Genomic DNA, 16,541 nt, shown 5'->3' with positions numbered 1-16,541 from the left:
GTGTGTGTGTGTGTGTGTGTGTGTGTGTGTGTAGCTCCACCTCGTACTCCTTCTGGCCGGCATAGTACCTGGACATCATGGTACACGTGTGTGTGTGTGTGTGTGTGTGTGACAGTGTGTGTGTGTGTGTGTGACAGTGTGTGTGTGTGTGTGTGTGTGTGTGTGACAGTGTGTGTGTGTGTGTGTGTGTGTTTTCTTCAGTTTAACGTCTATTCACTGTAAGTGTTTTTAGACAGGTGTGTGTGTGTGTGTCACAGTGTGTGTGCATGTGTGTACATGTGTTTGAATCAGAATCAGATTCATATTCACTTATCATGAAAGCCATGATTAAAGGTTACTAGACACAAACACAATGGGCAAAATCATCCACAATGAGGGCAAAATGTGGGAGTTAGAACACAATGTGTACTTTGAAACATTCATGTATCAACTTGTAGTTAGAACACAATGTGTACTTTGAAACATTCATGTATCAACTGTACAGGTCAAGATGTTGGAGTTAGAACATAACGTGTACTTTGAAACATCCATGTATCAACTGTACAGGTCAAGATGTTGGAGTTAGAACATAACGTGTACTTTGAAACATTCATGTATCAACTGTACTGGTCAAGATGTTGGAGTTAGAACATAACGTGTACTTTGAAACATTCATGTATCAACTGTACTGGTGAAGAAAAGTCATTATTTAAAAGTGAAAACTATACCCACAAAGCAATGTGTGTGTAATGAGACAGAAGATATGAGGATGGTAATGAAGGAGAGAGTGAGAAAAGATGCACTGGAAACAATGGGACAGAAGATATGAGGGTGGTAATGAAGGAGAGAGTGAGAAAAGATGCACTGAAACAATAGACAGAAGATATGAGGATAGTAATGAAGGAGAGAGTGAGAAAAGATGCACTGGAAACAATGAGACAGAAGATATGAGGGTGGTAATGAAGGAGAGAGTGAGAAAAGATGCGCTGGAAACAATAGACAGAAGATATGAGGATGGTAATGAAGGAGAGAGTGAGAAAAGATGCACTGGAAACAATGGGACAGAAGATATGAGGGTGGTAATGAAGGAGAGAGTGAGAAAAGATGCACTGAAACAATGGGACAGAAGATATGAGGATGGTAATGAAGGAGAGAGTGAGAAAAGATGCACTGAAACAATGGGACAGAAGATATGAGGGTGGTAATGAAGGAGAGAGTGAGAAAAGATGCACTGGAAACAATGGGACAGAAGATATGAGGATGGTAATGAAGGAGAGAGTGAGAAAAGATGCACTGAAACAATGGGACAGAAGATATGAGGATGGTAATGAAGGAGAGAGTGAGAAAAGATGCACTGGAAACAATGAGACAGAAGATATGAGGGTGGTAATGAAGGAGAGAGTGAGAAAAGATGCACTGAAACAATGGGACAGAAGATATGAGGGTGGTAATGAAGGAGAGAGTGAGAAAAGATGTACTGGAAACAATGGGACAGAAGATATGGGGGTGGTAATGAAGGAGAGAGTGAGAAAAGATGCACTGGAAACAATGGGACAGAAGATATGAGGATGGTAATGAAGGAGAGAGTGAGAAAAGATGCACTGGAAACAATACACTGAAGATATGAGGATGGTAATGAAGGAGAGAGTGAGAAAAGATGCACTGGAAACAATGGGACAGAAGATATGAGGGTGGTAATGAAGGAGAGAGTGAGAAAAGATGCACTGGAAACAATGAGACAGAAGATATGAGGGTGGTAATGAAGGAGAGAGTGAGAAAAGATGCACTGGAAACAATGGGACAGAAGATATGAGGGTGGTAATGAAGGAGAGAGAGAAAAGATGCACTGGAAACAATAGACAGAAGATATGGGGGTGGTAATGAAGGAGAGAGTGAGAAAAGATGCACTGAAACAATGGGACAGAAGATATGAGGATGGTAATGAAGGAGAGAGTGAGAAAAGATGTACTGGAAACAATAGACAGAAGATATGGGGGTGGTAATGAAGGAGAGAGTGAGAAAAGATGCACTGAAACAATGGGACAGAAGATATGAGGATGGTAATGAAGGAGAGAGTGAGAAAAGATGCACTGGAAACAATAGACAGAAGATATGGGGGTGGTAATGAAGGAGAGAGTGAGAAAAGATGCACTGGAAACAATGAGACAGAAGATATGAGGGTGGTAATGAAGGAGAGAGTGAGAAAAGATGCACTGGAAACAATGAGACAGAAGATATGAGGGTGGTAATGAAGGAGAGAGTGAGAAAAGATGCACTGAAACAATGGGACAGAAGATATGAGGATGGTAATGAAGGAGAGAGTGAGAAAAGATGCACTGGAAACAATGGGACAGAAGATATGAGGATGGTAATGAAGGAGAGAGTGAGAAAAGATGTACTGGAAACAATGGGACAGAAGATATGAGGATGGTAATGAAGGAGAGAGTGAGAAAAGATGCACTGAAACAATAGACAGAAGATATGAGGGTGGTAATGAAGGAGAGAGTGAGAAAAGATGCACTGGAAACAATGGGACAGAAGATATGAGGGTGGTAATGAAGGAGAGAGTGACAAAAGATGCACTGAAACAATCGGACAGAAGATATGAGGATGGTAATGAAGGAGAGAGTGAGAAAAGATGCACTGAAACAATGGGACAGAAGATATGAGGGTGGTAATGAAGGAGAGAGTGAGAAAAGATGCACTGGAAACAATGGGACAGAAGATATGAGGATGGTAATGAAGGAGAGAGTGAGAAAAGATGCACTGAAACAATTGGGACAGAAGATATGGGGGTGGTAATGAAGGAGAGAGTGAGAAAAGATGCACTGGAAACAATACACTGAAGATATGAGGGTGGTAATGAAGGAGAGAGTGAGAAAAGATGCACTGAAACAATGGGAAAAGAAGATATGAGGGTGGTAATGAAGGAGAGAGTGAGAAAAGATGCACTGGAAACAATACACTGAAGATATGAGGATGGTAATGAAGGAGAGAGTGAGAAAAGATGTACTGGAAACAATGGGACAGAAGATATGGGGGTGGTAATGAAGGAGAGAGTGAGAAAAGATGCACTGAAACAATGGACAGAAGATATGAGGATGGTAATGAAGGAGAGAGTGAGAAAAGATGCACTGGAAACAATAGACAGAAGATATGAGGATGGTAATGAAGGAGAGAGTGAGAAAAGATGCACTGGAAACAATACACTGAAGATATGAGGGTGGTAATGAAGGAGAGAGTGAGAAAAGATGCACTGAAACAATCGGACAGAAGATATGAGGGTGGTAATGAAGGAGAGAGTGACAAAAGATGCACTGGAAACACTTTCTTCTTGTCCTGTCAAAATTCATTGTATATGGCTTTTTGACGTTTTCAAATAAAGTACTGTATTTGCATTTGTATCTGTATTTCTCTTTTTATCACAACAGATTTCTCTGAGTGAACTCATTCTAACCCCAATCTGAGTATATTTGACATGCCATATTGGTACTGCTGTCTTCTGCATGGAATGTTCTATTCACAGACGCATGTTGTCGTGCCCAGAACAGGGGACACAACTCCAGCTGCACTCGAGGAGGAAAGAGTGAAAGCACTGACCATGACACAAGGGTTGAAAGGTCACCGGGCAGGGGACAAAACTCCAGCTGCACTCGAGGAGGAAAGAGTGAAAGCATTGACCATGACACAAGGGTTGAAAGGTCACCTGGGCAGGGGACACAACTCCAGCTGCAATGAAGGGGAGGAAAGAGTGAAAGCATTGACCATGACACAAGGGTTGAAAGGTCACCTGGGCAGGGGACACAACTCCAGCTGCACTCAAGAGGAGGAAAGAGTGAAAGCATTGACCATGACACAAGGGTTGAAAGGTCACCTGGGCAGGGGACACAACTCCAGCTGCACTCAAGAGGAGGAAAGAGTGAAAGCATTGACTATGACACAAGGGTTGAAGGGTCACCTGGGCAGCTTGACGACCTCGAAGTACAGGTTACTCAGCCAGTGATCCAGGTCAGAGGCCATCAGCTCCTCTATCTTGTCGTGTTTGTCGATGTTCAGGTCCATGGGGCCGCGCAGCATGGGGCACACGTACCTGTCCACGACACGTTTTGTTGTCAGTCATGACATGTTTTGTTGTCAGTCATGACACCTACCTGTCCACATGACACGTTTGTTGTCAGTCATGACACATTTGTTGTCAGTCATGACACGTACCTGTCCACATGACACGTTTGTTGTCAGTCACGACATGTTTTGTTGTCAGTCATGACACGTACCTGTCCACATGACACGTTTTTGTCAGTCATGACACGTTTTGTTGTCAGTCATGACACGTACCTGTCCACATGACACGTTTGTTGTCAGTCATGACACGTTTTGTTGTCAGTGACCACAAATGTTTTGCTGTCAATCAGTCAGACAGAATGTGGAAGGTGGCATTAACAAATAAAAAAAACAACCCATATTGAAACATAAGTGTTGCCCCTTTGCAAAATTCTCTCTGATAAATACAACACACCATGCCACAACCCAACCCAACCCAACACAGTACAACACAATACAACATACCACATCACCACCATGAAACCCTCACAAACCGTCGATGATGTCAAACTGCCCATCACATATAGGAAAGACACACCACACCACACCACACCACACCACACCACAACACACAACACCGCACCACACCACAACACACTACACTACAACACAACACAACACACCACACCACACCACAACACACACCACACCACAACACACAACAACACACCACTCTACAACACAGCACACCACAGCACAGCACACCACAATCCACCACACCACACCACACCACACCACACCACATCACTCACTTGCCCTCGATGATGTCGAACTGCCCATCACATATAGGGAAGACGTAACACACCACACCACACCACACCACACCACACCACTCACTTGCCCTCGATGATGTTGAACTGCCCATCACATATAGGGAAGACGTAACACACCACACCACACCACACCACACCACACCACACCACTCACTTGCCCTCGATGATGTGGAACTGCCCATCACATATAGGGAAGACGTAACACACCACACCACATCACACCACACCACACCACACCACACCACTCACTTGCCCTCGATGATGTGGAACTGCCCATCACATATAGGGAAGACGTAACACACCACACCACACCACACCACACCACTCACTTGCCCTCGATGATGTGGAACTGCCCATCACATATAGGGAAGACGTAACACACCACACCACACCACACCACCACTCACTTGCCCTCGATGATGTCGAACTGCCCATCACATATAGGGAAGACGTAACACACCACACCACACCACACCACACCACTCACTTGCCCTCGATGATGTGGAACTGCCCATCACATATAGGGAAGACGTAACACACCACACCACATCACACCACACCACTCACTTGCCCTCGATGATGTCGAACTGCCCATCACATATAGGGAAGACGTAACACACCACACCACACCACACCACACCACTCACTTGCCCTCGATGATGTCGAACTGCCCATCACATATAGGGAAGACGTAACACACCACACCACACCACACCACACCACTCACTTGCCCTCGATGATGTCGAACTGCCCATCACAGATGGGAAACACTCCCCAGGCCACCACACGGTCGGTGCTGACCACTGACCCCCTCAACAGGAAGAGTTCAAAGGTCAGCACCATGCCGGGACGCAACGAGGCCTTGGCCGGCAGGACGGTGAACACGCTCTGGTCCATCTGTAGGACACACCCACCCCCTGTCAGTCACTGTCTGTGGCCTGTCAATCATCATGTCAGTCACTGTCTGTGGCCTGTCAATCATCATGTCAGTCACTGTCTGTGGCATGTCAATCATCATGTCAGTCACTGTCTGTGGCATGTCAATCATAAGGTCACACAAAATAGACACCCATCCACCTCAAACACACCACAAAACCACATGCACACCCACACAAATACACAAACAAATACCCCAAACACACACCACACCCCCCTACCACCCCCACCCACCCACAAAAACAGCCAGCCACCCACCCACCTTCATCTCCACGTTATGAAAGTTGCCTTCATGGAAGAGAGGCAGGGTGGCTCCACCCCACTGCTGACCTTTCAACTTTGACCAGCGCATCACGTGACCCCCCAGTCGGTTGTACAGTGACACCATCAGGACGTACCGACCCCCTGCACACACACACACACACACACACACACACACACATGTACACACACACATGTACACACACACACAAAACTCACATCTACTGAAAATAATTGCTAACAACATTCCCGTTCAAGCAGTGTCTAGAAATAAAGGAACTCCATTCCATGTCTGTACCCTATGGACCAACATCTATTTCTTCCAAGCGTGTTTGTCTGTACATGTGTGTTGTGTTGTGCGCCCATGTGTGTGTATGTGTGTGTGTGATGTTGTGTGTGTGTGTGTGTGTGTGTGTGTGTGTGTGTGTGTGTGTGTGTGTGTGTGTGTGCATGTGTGTGTGTATTTGTGTGTTTGTGTTTTGTGTGTGTGTGTGTGTGTGTGTTTGTGTGTTTGTGTTGTGTGTGTGTGTGTGTGTGACGGTGACCTGGGAGTTTGTCCTTGACCCCACGCAGACACTTCAGTTTGACCTGGATGGGCTGGGGCGTCCTGTTCCAGTCCACCTTCCACCTCCGACCCCTTGACCCCCCGTACTGACCTTCAGAGGTCATCAGGTCACCGTAAAATGTCTGTGACAAAGGGGAAACAGTTCAAGCAACAATAAAAAACAAAAATAAATAAATAACATTTTTCAAAAAGTAAAATCTGTCATTCTTAAGTGTTACTGTCCCGAGTTTTATTCTGATCAACCAAATTTTGCAACAGCCTGCTATCTTGCTCACGTTGCCAGTTTGAACTTCTCTTCATTTGTTCCTTTTCCACTGACTTTGCTTTTGGCTACTTTCTGATAGCATTTTGTTTGTACACAGACAGTCATTTTCCCCAAGTATTCCCAATCTGAAATTCTTTTCATGGAGTATTAATGACTTCTTTCTGTTGCTACAGTCATGTCTTGGCAAAACAAAGTAGTAGCTCAAGAACAAAGAACAAAAACAAAAAAGTAAAGAGAAAATATCTTTTGTCCAGTATATGACTCCATGCATGACGGTACACAGAAAGTTTAAAATATATCATAGAAATGTGTACATAAATGTGTATATACATATAACTGTAAAAAGGGTAAGAGTCAACACTGGTAACGGACATTCTACAAGCTGGCGTTTCAGTTACAAAATTGTGAATATCTTCATTAAAAAGATGAAAAGAGTATTTTCATTTCCACAGTCATGATTATATTTCAGCCTCATGTAAATCCATTAACTGCACTGTCTGAAATCAGTGAGGTGACAGCCCTTCACTGACGTCCTGACCTGAAAGCTGTGTCTGAACTCAGTGAGGTGACAGTCCTTCACTGACGTCCTGACCTGTAAGCTGTGTCTGAACTCAGTGAGGTGACAGCCCTTCACTGACGTCCTGACCTGTAAGCTGTGTCTGAACTCAGTGAGGTGACAGTCCTTCACTGACGTCCTGACCTGAAAGCTGTGTCTGATCTCAGTGAGGTGACAGTCCTTCACTGATATCCTGACCTGTAAGCTGTGTCTGATCTCAGTGAGGTGACAGCCCTTCACTGACATCCTTACCTGTAAGCTGTGTCTGATCTCAGTGAGGTGACAGTCCTTCACTGACGTCCTGACCTGTAAGCACTGTCTGATCTCAGTGAGGTGACAGCCCTTCACTGACATCCTGACCTGTAAGCACTGTCTGATCTGTCAGGTGACAGCCCTTCACTGACATCCTGACCTGTAAGCACTGTCTGATCTGTCAGGTGACAGCCCTTCACTGACATCCTGACCTGTAAGCACTGTCTGATCTGTCAGGTGACAGCCCTTCACTGACATCCTGACCTGTAAGCACTGTCTGATCTGTCAGGTGACAGCCCTTCACTGACGTCCTGACCTGTAAGCACTGTCTGATCTGTCAGGTGACAGCCCTTCACTGACATCCTGACCTGTAAGCACAGTCTGATCTGTCAGGTGACAGCCCTTCACTGACATCCTGACCTGTAAGCACTGTCTGATCTGTCAGGTGACAGCCCTTCACTGACCATCATTCACATCAGCAGCAGTCAAGGGGTTAATGACCTCAGACATGCAGGTTCACAGGTCACTGCAGGCCGCACAGTACCAGACACTGACCTTGACCTCTCCCTTCCTGTCCTCCAAGGCAGCGATCAGCTGACTCTCAGCTTTACGAAATCCACGGTGCAGTCTCTCCATCAGCAGTTTCTCTCGCTGTTTCAGCAGCTCCTGTAGTACACACACACACACACACACACACACACACACACACACACACACACAATAGAAGATGAATACCAACCAAAAAACTAGTGAAACCAAGTCATGTTGTTACAGACCTGCTGACTAGAGAGGGCCATTTCCAGGCCGGTCACCCTTCACTCCTTAATCCCTGTGGAAGACAACCGAAACATAACGTAAAAAATGTCATTTAAAACAACCTAAAAAAATAACTATTCACTCATTTCTTGCTTGATGGGCATGACAGGCGAGAGGTTAAAGTGTTAGACTTGGAATCTGAGGTTCTGATCTTGGCAACGACACCTGGTGACAGGCGAGAGGTTAAAGTGTTAGACTGAATCTGAGGTTCTGATCTTGACAACGACACCTGGTGACAGGCAAGAGGTTAAAGTGTTAGACTGAATCTGAGGTTCTGATCTTGGCAACGACACCTGGTGACAGGCGAGAGGTTAAAGTGTTAGACTTTGAATCTGAGGTTCTGATCTTGGCAACGACACCTGGTGACAGGCAAGAGGTTAAAGTGTTAGACTTTGAATCTGAGGTTCTGATCTTGGCAACGACACCTGGTGACAGGCAAGAGGTTAAAGTGTTAGACTGAATCTGAGGTTCTAATCCTGGCAACGACACCTGGTGACAGGCGAGAGGTTAAAGTGTTAGACTGAATCTGAGGTTCTAATCCTGGCAACGACACCTGGTGACAGGCTAGAGGTTAAAGTGTTAGACTGAATCTGAGGTTCTAATCCTGGCAACGACACCTGGTGACAGGCGAGAGGTTAAAGTGTTAGACTGAATCTGAGGTTCTAATCTTGGCAACGACACCTGGTGACAGGCGAGAGGTTAAAGTGTTAGACTGAATCTGAGGTTCTGATCTTGGCAACGACACCTGGTGACAGGCGAGAGGTTAAAGTGTTAGACTGAATCTGAGGTTCTGATCTTGACAACGACACCTGGTGACAGGCGAGAGGTTAAAGTGTTAGACTGAATCTGAGGTTCTGATCTTGACAACGACACCTGGTGACAGGCGAGAGGTTAAAGTGTTAGACTGAATCTGAGGTTCTGATCCTGGCAACGACACCTGCTTGGTAAAGGGTGGACATTTTTCTGATCTCCCAGGTCAACATATATGCAGACCTGCTAGTGCCTGAACCCCCTTCGTGTGTATACACAAGCAGAAGATCAAATATGCGTGTTAAAGATCCTGTAATTCAGGTCAGCATTCAGTGGGATATAGAAACAAGAACACACCCAGCATGCACATCTATGAAAATGAGTCTGGCTGCCTACATGCTGGGATAAATAAACACACGGTCATATGTAAAATGTCACATGTCTATATGAGTGTGTATGTGTGCTTGAGTGAAACCCGACAGAATGACACAGACCCAATGGCAGCTGTCTGTCGGCTCTACCCAGGTAGGCAGCCTGTTGTGCAAAATGATTGTGTTTGTAAAGTGCTTTCAGCTTGGTGTCTTACCAAGTACAGGCATTATACAAAGCATCCACATCATCATAACCTCTCAACTGGCCATCTCCTTTACACCTCTGACTAACACACAGAGCAACACAGTCAACAAGAGCCATTCACACTGTTAAAACGGCTTTGAGGTCCCATAGCGTTGTGTGGTATTGAATTCCTATCCACTGTGTCTGGGGCTGGACACAGGACTGTGGGGCCCACTCCTCTCTATCTGCCATTGTTACCTTCCCAAACCATCAGGTAGCCATCAACACCTGGGTGGAGAGAGCGAACTGGGAGTGAAGTGCCTTTCCAAAGGGCACAACACCCTGCTGAAACAGGGGATGGAACCCTGGCCAGTGGTGAACACCAAGTCTGATATACAACACCTAACTGTCTGCCACAGCACCTCCTGCTTCACACTGTTCATTCACATCACACACATTTCACACTGTTCATTCACATCACACACATCACACACATTTCACACTGTTCATTCACATCACACACATTTCACACTGTTCATTCACATCACACACATCACACACATTTCACACTGTTCATTCACATCACACGCATTTCACACTATTCATTCACATCACACACATTTCACACGTTTCACACTGTTCATTCACATCACACACATTTCACACTGTTCATTCACATCACACACATCACACACATTTCACACTGTTCATTCACATAACACACATCACACACATTTCACACTGTTCATTCACATCACACACATTTCACACTGTTCATTCACATCACACACATTTCACACTGTTCATTCACATCACACACATCAAACACATTTCACACTATTCATTCACATCACACACATCACACGCATTTCAAACTGTTCATTCACATCACAAACATCACACACATTTCACACTGTTCATTCACATCACACACATTTCACACTGTTCATTCACATCACAAACACCACACACATTTCACACTGTTCACTCACATCACACACATTTCACACTGTTCATTCACATCACACACATTTCACACTGTTCATTCACATCACAAACATCACACACATTTCACACTGTTCATTCACATCACAAACATCACACACATTTCAAACTGTCCATTCACATCACAAACATCACACACATTTCACACTGTTCATTCACATCACAAACACCACACACATTTCACACTGTTCATTCACATCACAAACACCACACACATTTCACACTGTTCATTCACATCACAAACATCACACACATCGCAGTCAGCAAACACCCCACCAGTCACCCACCTCCTATTCACACTGTTCATTCACATCACAAACATCACACACACTTCACACTGTTCATTCACATCACAAACATCACACAAAAAAGTCACAGTCAGCAAACACCCCACCAGTCACCCACCTCACATCACAAACACCCCACCAGTCACCCACCTCACAGTCAGCAAACACCCCACCAGTCACCCACCTCACAGTCAGCAAACACCCCACCAGTCACCCACCTCACATCACAAACACCCCACCAGTCACCCACCCCACACCCCACCAGTCACCCCAACACCCCACCAGTCACCCACCCCACCAGTCACCCACCTCACGGTCAGCGATCTCTTTGCGTCGTTGCCGCACATATGTAGCGACCCTCTGCTTGACCTCCTCCTGACGCTGCAGCAGCCGCTCTTCTCGCTGTCGCTTGGCAACGGCCTCTTGCTGCAGGTAAGTGACGTGCTCGTCCCTGAGGCGTCGCTCCTCTTCCTGCACCTCCTGCAGCGAGATGCTGCCCAGCATCACCACGTCCTCCTCCACCCCCCGCTCAAACTCCGCCAGGTACCCGGCCAGCTCTTCACTCTCCATCTCCTGACGCAGCTCTGGGACAGGGATTGTACATCGTTAACACCTGTACCCCCACCTCCTCCCTCTGGGGAGGGACTGTACATCGTTAACACCTGTACCCCCACCTCCTCCCTCTGGGAGAGGGATTGTACATCGTTAACACCTGTACCCCCACCTCCTCCCTCTGGGGAGGGACTGTACATCGTTAACACCTGTACCCCCACCTCCTCCCTCTGGGGAGGGATTGTACATCGTTAACACCTGTACCCCCACCTCCTGGTGCAGCTCTGGGAGAGGGATTGTACATGGTTAACACCTGTACCCCCCAGCTCCTCCCTCTGGAAGAGGGATTGTACATGGTTAACACCTGTACCCCCACCTCCTCCCTCTGGGAGAGGGACTGTACATCGTTAACACCTGTACCCCCACCTCCTCCCTCTGGGAGAGGGATTGTACATCGTTAACACCTGTACCCCCACCTCCTGGTGCAGCTCTGGGAGAGGGATTGTACATCGTTAACACCTGTACCCCCACCTCCTCCCTCTGGGAGAAGGATTGTACATGGTTAACACCTGTACCCCCACCTCCTGGTGCAGCTCTGGGAGAGGGATTGTACATCATTAACACCTGTACCCCCACCTCCTGGTGCAGCTCTGGGACAGGGATTGTACATGGTTAACACCTGTACCCCCACCTCCTCCCTCTGGGAGAGGAATTGTACATCGTTAACACCTGTACCCCCACCTCCTCCCTCTGGGAGAGGGACTGTACATCGTTAACACCTGTACCCCCACCTCCTCCCTCTGGGAGAGGGATTGTACATCATTAACACCTGTACCCCCACCTCCTGGTGCAGCTCTGGGAGAGGGATTGTACATGGTTAACACCTGTACCCCCACCTCCTCCCTCTGGGAGAAGGATTGTACATGGTTAACACCTGTACCCCCACCTCCTCCCTCTGGGAGAGGGGTTGTACATCGTTAACACCTGTACCCCCCACCTCCTCCCTCTGGGAGAGGGGTTGTACATCGTTAACACCTGTACCCCCACCTCCTCCCTCTGGGAGAAGGATTGTACATGGTTAACACCTGTACCCCCACCTCCTCCCTCTGGGAGAGGGATTGTACATCGTTAACACCTGAACCCCCACCTCCTCCCTCTGGGAGAGGGGTTGTACATCGTTAACACCTGTACCCCCCACCTCCTCCCTCTGGGAGAGGGGTTGTACATCGTTAACACCTGTACCCCAAACTCCTCCCTCTGGGAGAGGGGTTGTACATCGTTAACACCTGTACCCCAAACTCCTCCCTCTGGGACAGGGATTGTACATCGTTAACACCTGTACCCCCACCTCCTCCCTCTGGGAGAGGGGTTGTACATCGTTAACACCTGTACCCCCAACTCCTGCCTCTGGGAGGGGGATTGTATATCGTTAACACCTGATAAAGTGTCTTCCTTGGCCAGTTTTGTGTGTGTGTGTGTCTGTGTGTGTGTCTGTGTCTGTGTGTCTGTGTGTTTGATAACAAAAGTTAAAAACAATTTTTTGACAAGTTGCACATTCTCAGTTCACTAACAATGTCATGCAAGCTGCAATATATAATATTCTTTGGACAGATGTATTAAGACTGCAATGTTGTTTTTCACATTTTTTAAGTATCACAATTCCAATGACCATATAATAACACATACAAAAAATGTACACACAGGTAATATTTTTCACAAAAAAATGATCTTTGAATGTTAAGCACAGATCTCTCAATGAAAAGAAAAACAATGAAGAAAAACACACTAAACAAAACATCAGTAAAGTCAAAAGAAATCAATAATTAACACCAAAACAAAACAAAAAACACACAACAAAATGCAATGTGACTTTAAGGGCATCAACCAACAGGTTGACAAACTGCACCAAGACAATGACAACGCCTCAGCAGTGTGTGAGACACTACTGACCAGAGATTTTCTCATAGTTGGGGACGTGTTCAGAGCTATAATCACCAAGACAGCATTGTATACAAACACTGACCAGAGATTTTCTCATAGTTGGGGACGTGTTCAGAGCTATAATCACCAAGACAAAAGACAATGCCTCAGCAGTGTATACAAACACTGACCAGAGATTTTCTCATAGTTGGGGGACGTGTTCAGGGCTATAATCACCAAGACAGCATTGTATACAAACACTGACCAGAGATTTTCTCATAGTTGGGGGACGTGTTCAGGGCTATAATCACCAAGACAAAAGACAATGCCTCACCTCAGCATTGTATACAAACACTGACCAGAGATTTTCTCATAGTTGGGGGACATGTTCAGAGCTATAATCACCAAGACAGCATTGTATACAAACACTGACCAGAGATTTTCTCATAGTTGGGGGACGTGTTCAGGGCTATAATCACCAAGACAGCATTGTATACAAACACTGACCAGAGATTTTCTCATAGTTGGGGGACGTGTTCAGGGCTATAATCATCAAGACAATGACAATGCCTCAGTAGTGTGGGAGACGTTACTGACCAGAGATTTTCTCATAGTTGGGGACGTGTTCAGGGCTATATTCACCAAGACAATGACAATGCCTCAGCAGTGTATACAAACACTGACCAGAGATTTTCTCATAGCTGGGGACGTGTTCAGGGCTATAATCACCAAGACAAAAGACAATGCCTCAGCAGTGTATACAAACACTGACCAGAGATTTTCTCATAGTTGGGGGACATGTTCAGGGCTATAATCACCAAGACAGCATTGTATACAAACACTGACCAGAGATTTTCTCATAGTTGGGGGACATGTTCAGAGCTATAATCACCAAGACAGCATTGTATACAAACACTGACCAGAGATTTTCTCATAGTTGTGGATGTGTTCAGGGCTATAATCACCAAGACAAAAGACAATGCCTCAGCAGTGTATACAAACACTGACCAGAGATTTTCTCATAGTTGGGGACGTGTTCAGGGCGGGCGAAGAGGGAGGGGGGTTGACGGCGTGTGTCCAGTTCGCTGTCATGGTCTCCCTCCTCCAGGGACCGCAGCAGGTTGTTCAGGTCCGTCATGTCCTGCTGCCTCTCTGGTGCCACTGGCAACAACAACAACAACAACAACACACACACACACACACACACACACACACACACACACACACAACATTATAGTGATACCAACAATAAAAGTATTTATCATAGCACCAACACACACACACACACACACACACACACACACACATACAACATAATAATGACAGCAACAATGAAAGTATTCATGATGGCAACAACATGCACACACAGACATACAACAACATTATAGTGATAGCAACAATTAAAGTGTTTATCAAGAGCTTACTCTTGTGCAGAGACAAATGATGATGGTGATATGGGTACGTTTGTAGCAACCACCCTCAGTCAGAGACCAGTTCTTCTCCTTCATATCATTATCATCATTATTATCAATCTGATTATTACAACTATTACTACTATCATCATCACCATCATCATCATCATCATCATTATCATTATCATTCTTCTAATTATGATTATCATGATTATCATTCTTCTTATTATCATTACTGTCATTGTTACTATCATTATACCAAAACGGGGTCCGGAGCCCTGATCACTTTCTCCCCATAATGGGGACCTAGCAGTAATGTGTCCCACAAAGTAAGAGAATCTGAGTGCACTAGTCTGAACCCATATCCGCCAGTATTTTCTCCACCTGCACTAGACCCTGAGAGGTGGTCTGCACGCTAGTCATTCGGATGAAATGACAAACTGGCGTCTCTTGCACAGCATGTCATCAGTGCACATGTAATGACCCACAGCAACAAAAGGGTTGTTCCTGGCAAAATTCTGCAGAAAAGTCCACTTTGTTAGGAAAACATGCATTTCTTGGCAAAAAAGGAAAAGAAAAAGAAGAGGGTGGTGCTCTCACTGCAGTGGTACACTCTCCCTGGAAACAGCAGCTCAAATTTACCATGGAGAAATCTGTTGTGACAAAGAGTGATACAATACAATGCAATACAATACAATACAATACAATATACAATACAATATACAATACAATACCTACCCCACTCAAAGTCATCTTCCATGGGAATCTCCACACCATACTTCTTTGCTTCCTGGGCATCAATCAGCACTGCTGTTGAGCTCTGAAACAGAAATGTGAAATAAGACATGATATCAATCAGCACTGCTGTTGAGCTCTGAAACAGAAATGTGAAATAAGACACGATATCAATCAGCACTGCTGTGGAGCTCTGAAAAACAGGCAACAGAAATCTGAAATAAGACATGATATCAATCAGCACTGCTGTTGAGCTCTGAAACAGACATGATATTAATCAGCACTGCTGTTGAGCTCTGAAACAGAAATGTGAAATAAGACATGATATCAATCAGCACTGCTGTGGAGCTCTGAAACAGAAATGTGAAATAAGACACGATATCAATCAGCACTGCTGTGGAGCTCTGAAACAGAAATGTGAAATAAGACATGATATCAATCAGCACTGCTGTGGAGCTCTGAAACAGACATGTTATTAATCAGCACTGCTGCTGAGCTCTGAAAAACAGGCAACAGAAATGTGAAATAAGACATGATATCAATCAGCACTGCTGTGGAGCTCTGAAACAGAAATGTGAAATAAGACATGATATCAATCAGCACTGCTGTTGAGCTCTGAAAAACAGACCTGATTTACTTAACTTAGGCAAACAGACAAATTTCAAAGCTTCCATTAACAGATTTTTTTTCCTTTAGCAATTGTTCAGAGTATGCTCCTTAAGTGTACTCCATACTTCTATGAGTGTGTCCTTCTTTATGACGGTAACAGATAATGGATAAACAAGGAATATACTTTTCACATAATTCTATGTGTCCTTTAT

At 45.4% G+C, this 16,541-nt stretch overlaps 1 protein-coding gene across 2 annotated transcripts in view; it reads right to left on the bottom strand.

The window, feature by feature from the left end:
- LOC143277267 (uncharacterized) overlaps nucleotides 1-16,541 on the bottom strand; it is a 43,292-nt gene that overhangs the window by 24,352 nt on the left and 2,399 nt on the right. Inside the window, exons 3-11 of one of the 2 annotated variants that reach the window (XM_076582058.1) lie at nucleotides 15,724-15,805; nucleotides 14,582-14,734; nucleotides 11,411-11,685; nucleotides 8,244-8,354; nucleotides 6,596-6,737; nucleotides 6,052-6,194; nucleotides 5,581-5,750; nucleotides 3,938-4,069; nucleotides 41-68 (exon numbers count right to left, since the gene is read on the bottom strand). In XM_076582058.1, coding sequence (XP_076438173.1) covers nucleotides 41-68; nucleotides 3,938-4,069; nucleotides 5,581-5,750; nucleotides 6,052-6,194; nucleotides 6,596-6,737; nucleotides 8,244-8,354; nucleotides 11,411-11,685; nucleotides 14,582-14,734; nucleotides 15,724-15,805 — 1,236 coding nt within the window. The remainder of the gene's footprint in view (nucleotides 1-40; nucleotides 69-3,937; nucleotides 4,070-5,580; nucleotides 5,751-6,051; nucleotides 6,195-6,595; nucleotides 6,738-8,243; nucleotides 8,355-11,410; nucleotides 11,686-14,581; nucleotides 14,735-15,723; nucleotides 15,806-16,541) is intronic. The other variant, XM_076582057.1, reaches the window with a different exon arrangement.

Source organism: Babylonia areolata, chromosome 33 (genome assembly GCF_041734735.1).
Source record: "Babylonia areolata isolate BAREFJ2019XMU chromosome 33, ASM4173473v1, whole genome shotgun sequence".
Classification (NCBI taxonomy): Eukaryota; Metazoa; Mollusca; class Gastropoda; order Neogastropoda; family Buccinidae; genus Babylonia; species Babylonia areolata.
Note: the sequence above shows the minus strand (reverse complement) of the source record. Positions and strands in the feature narration are given on the sequence as shown.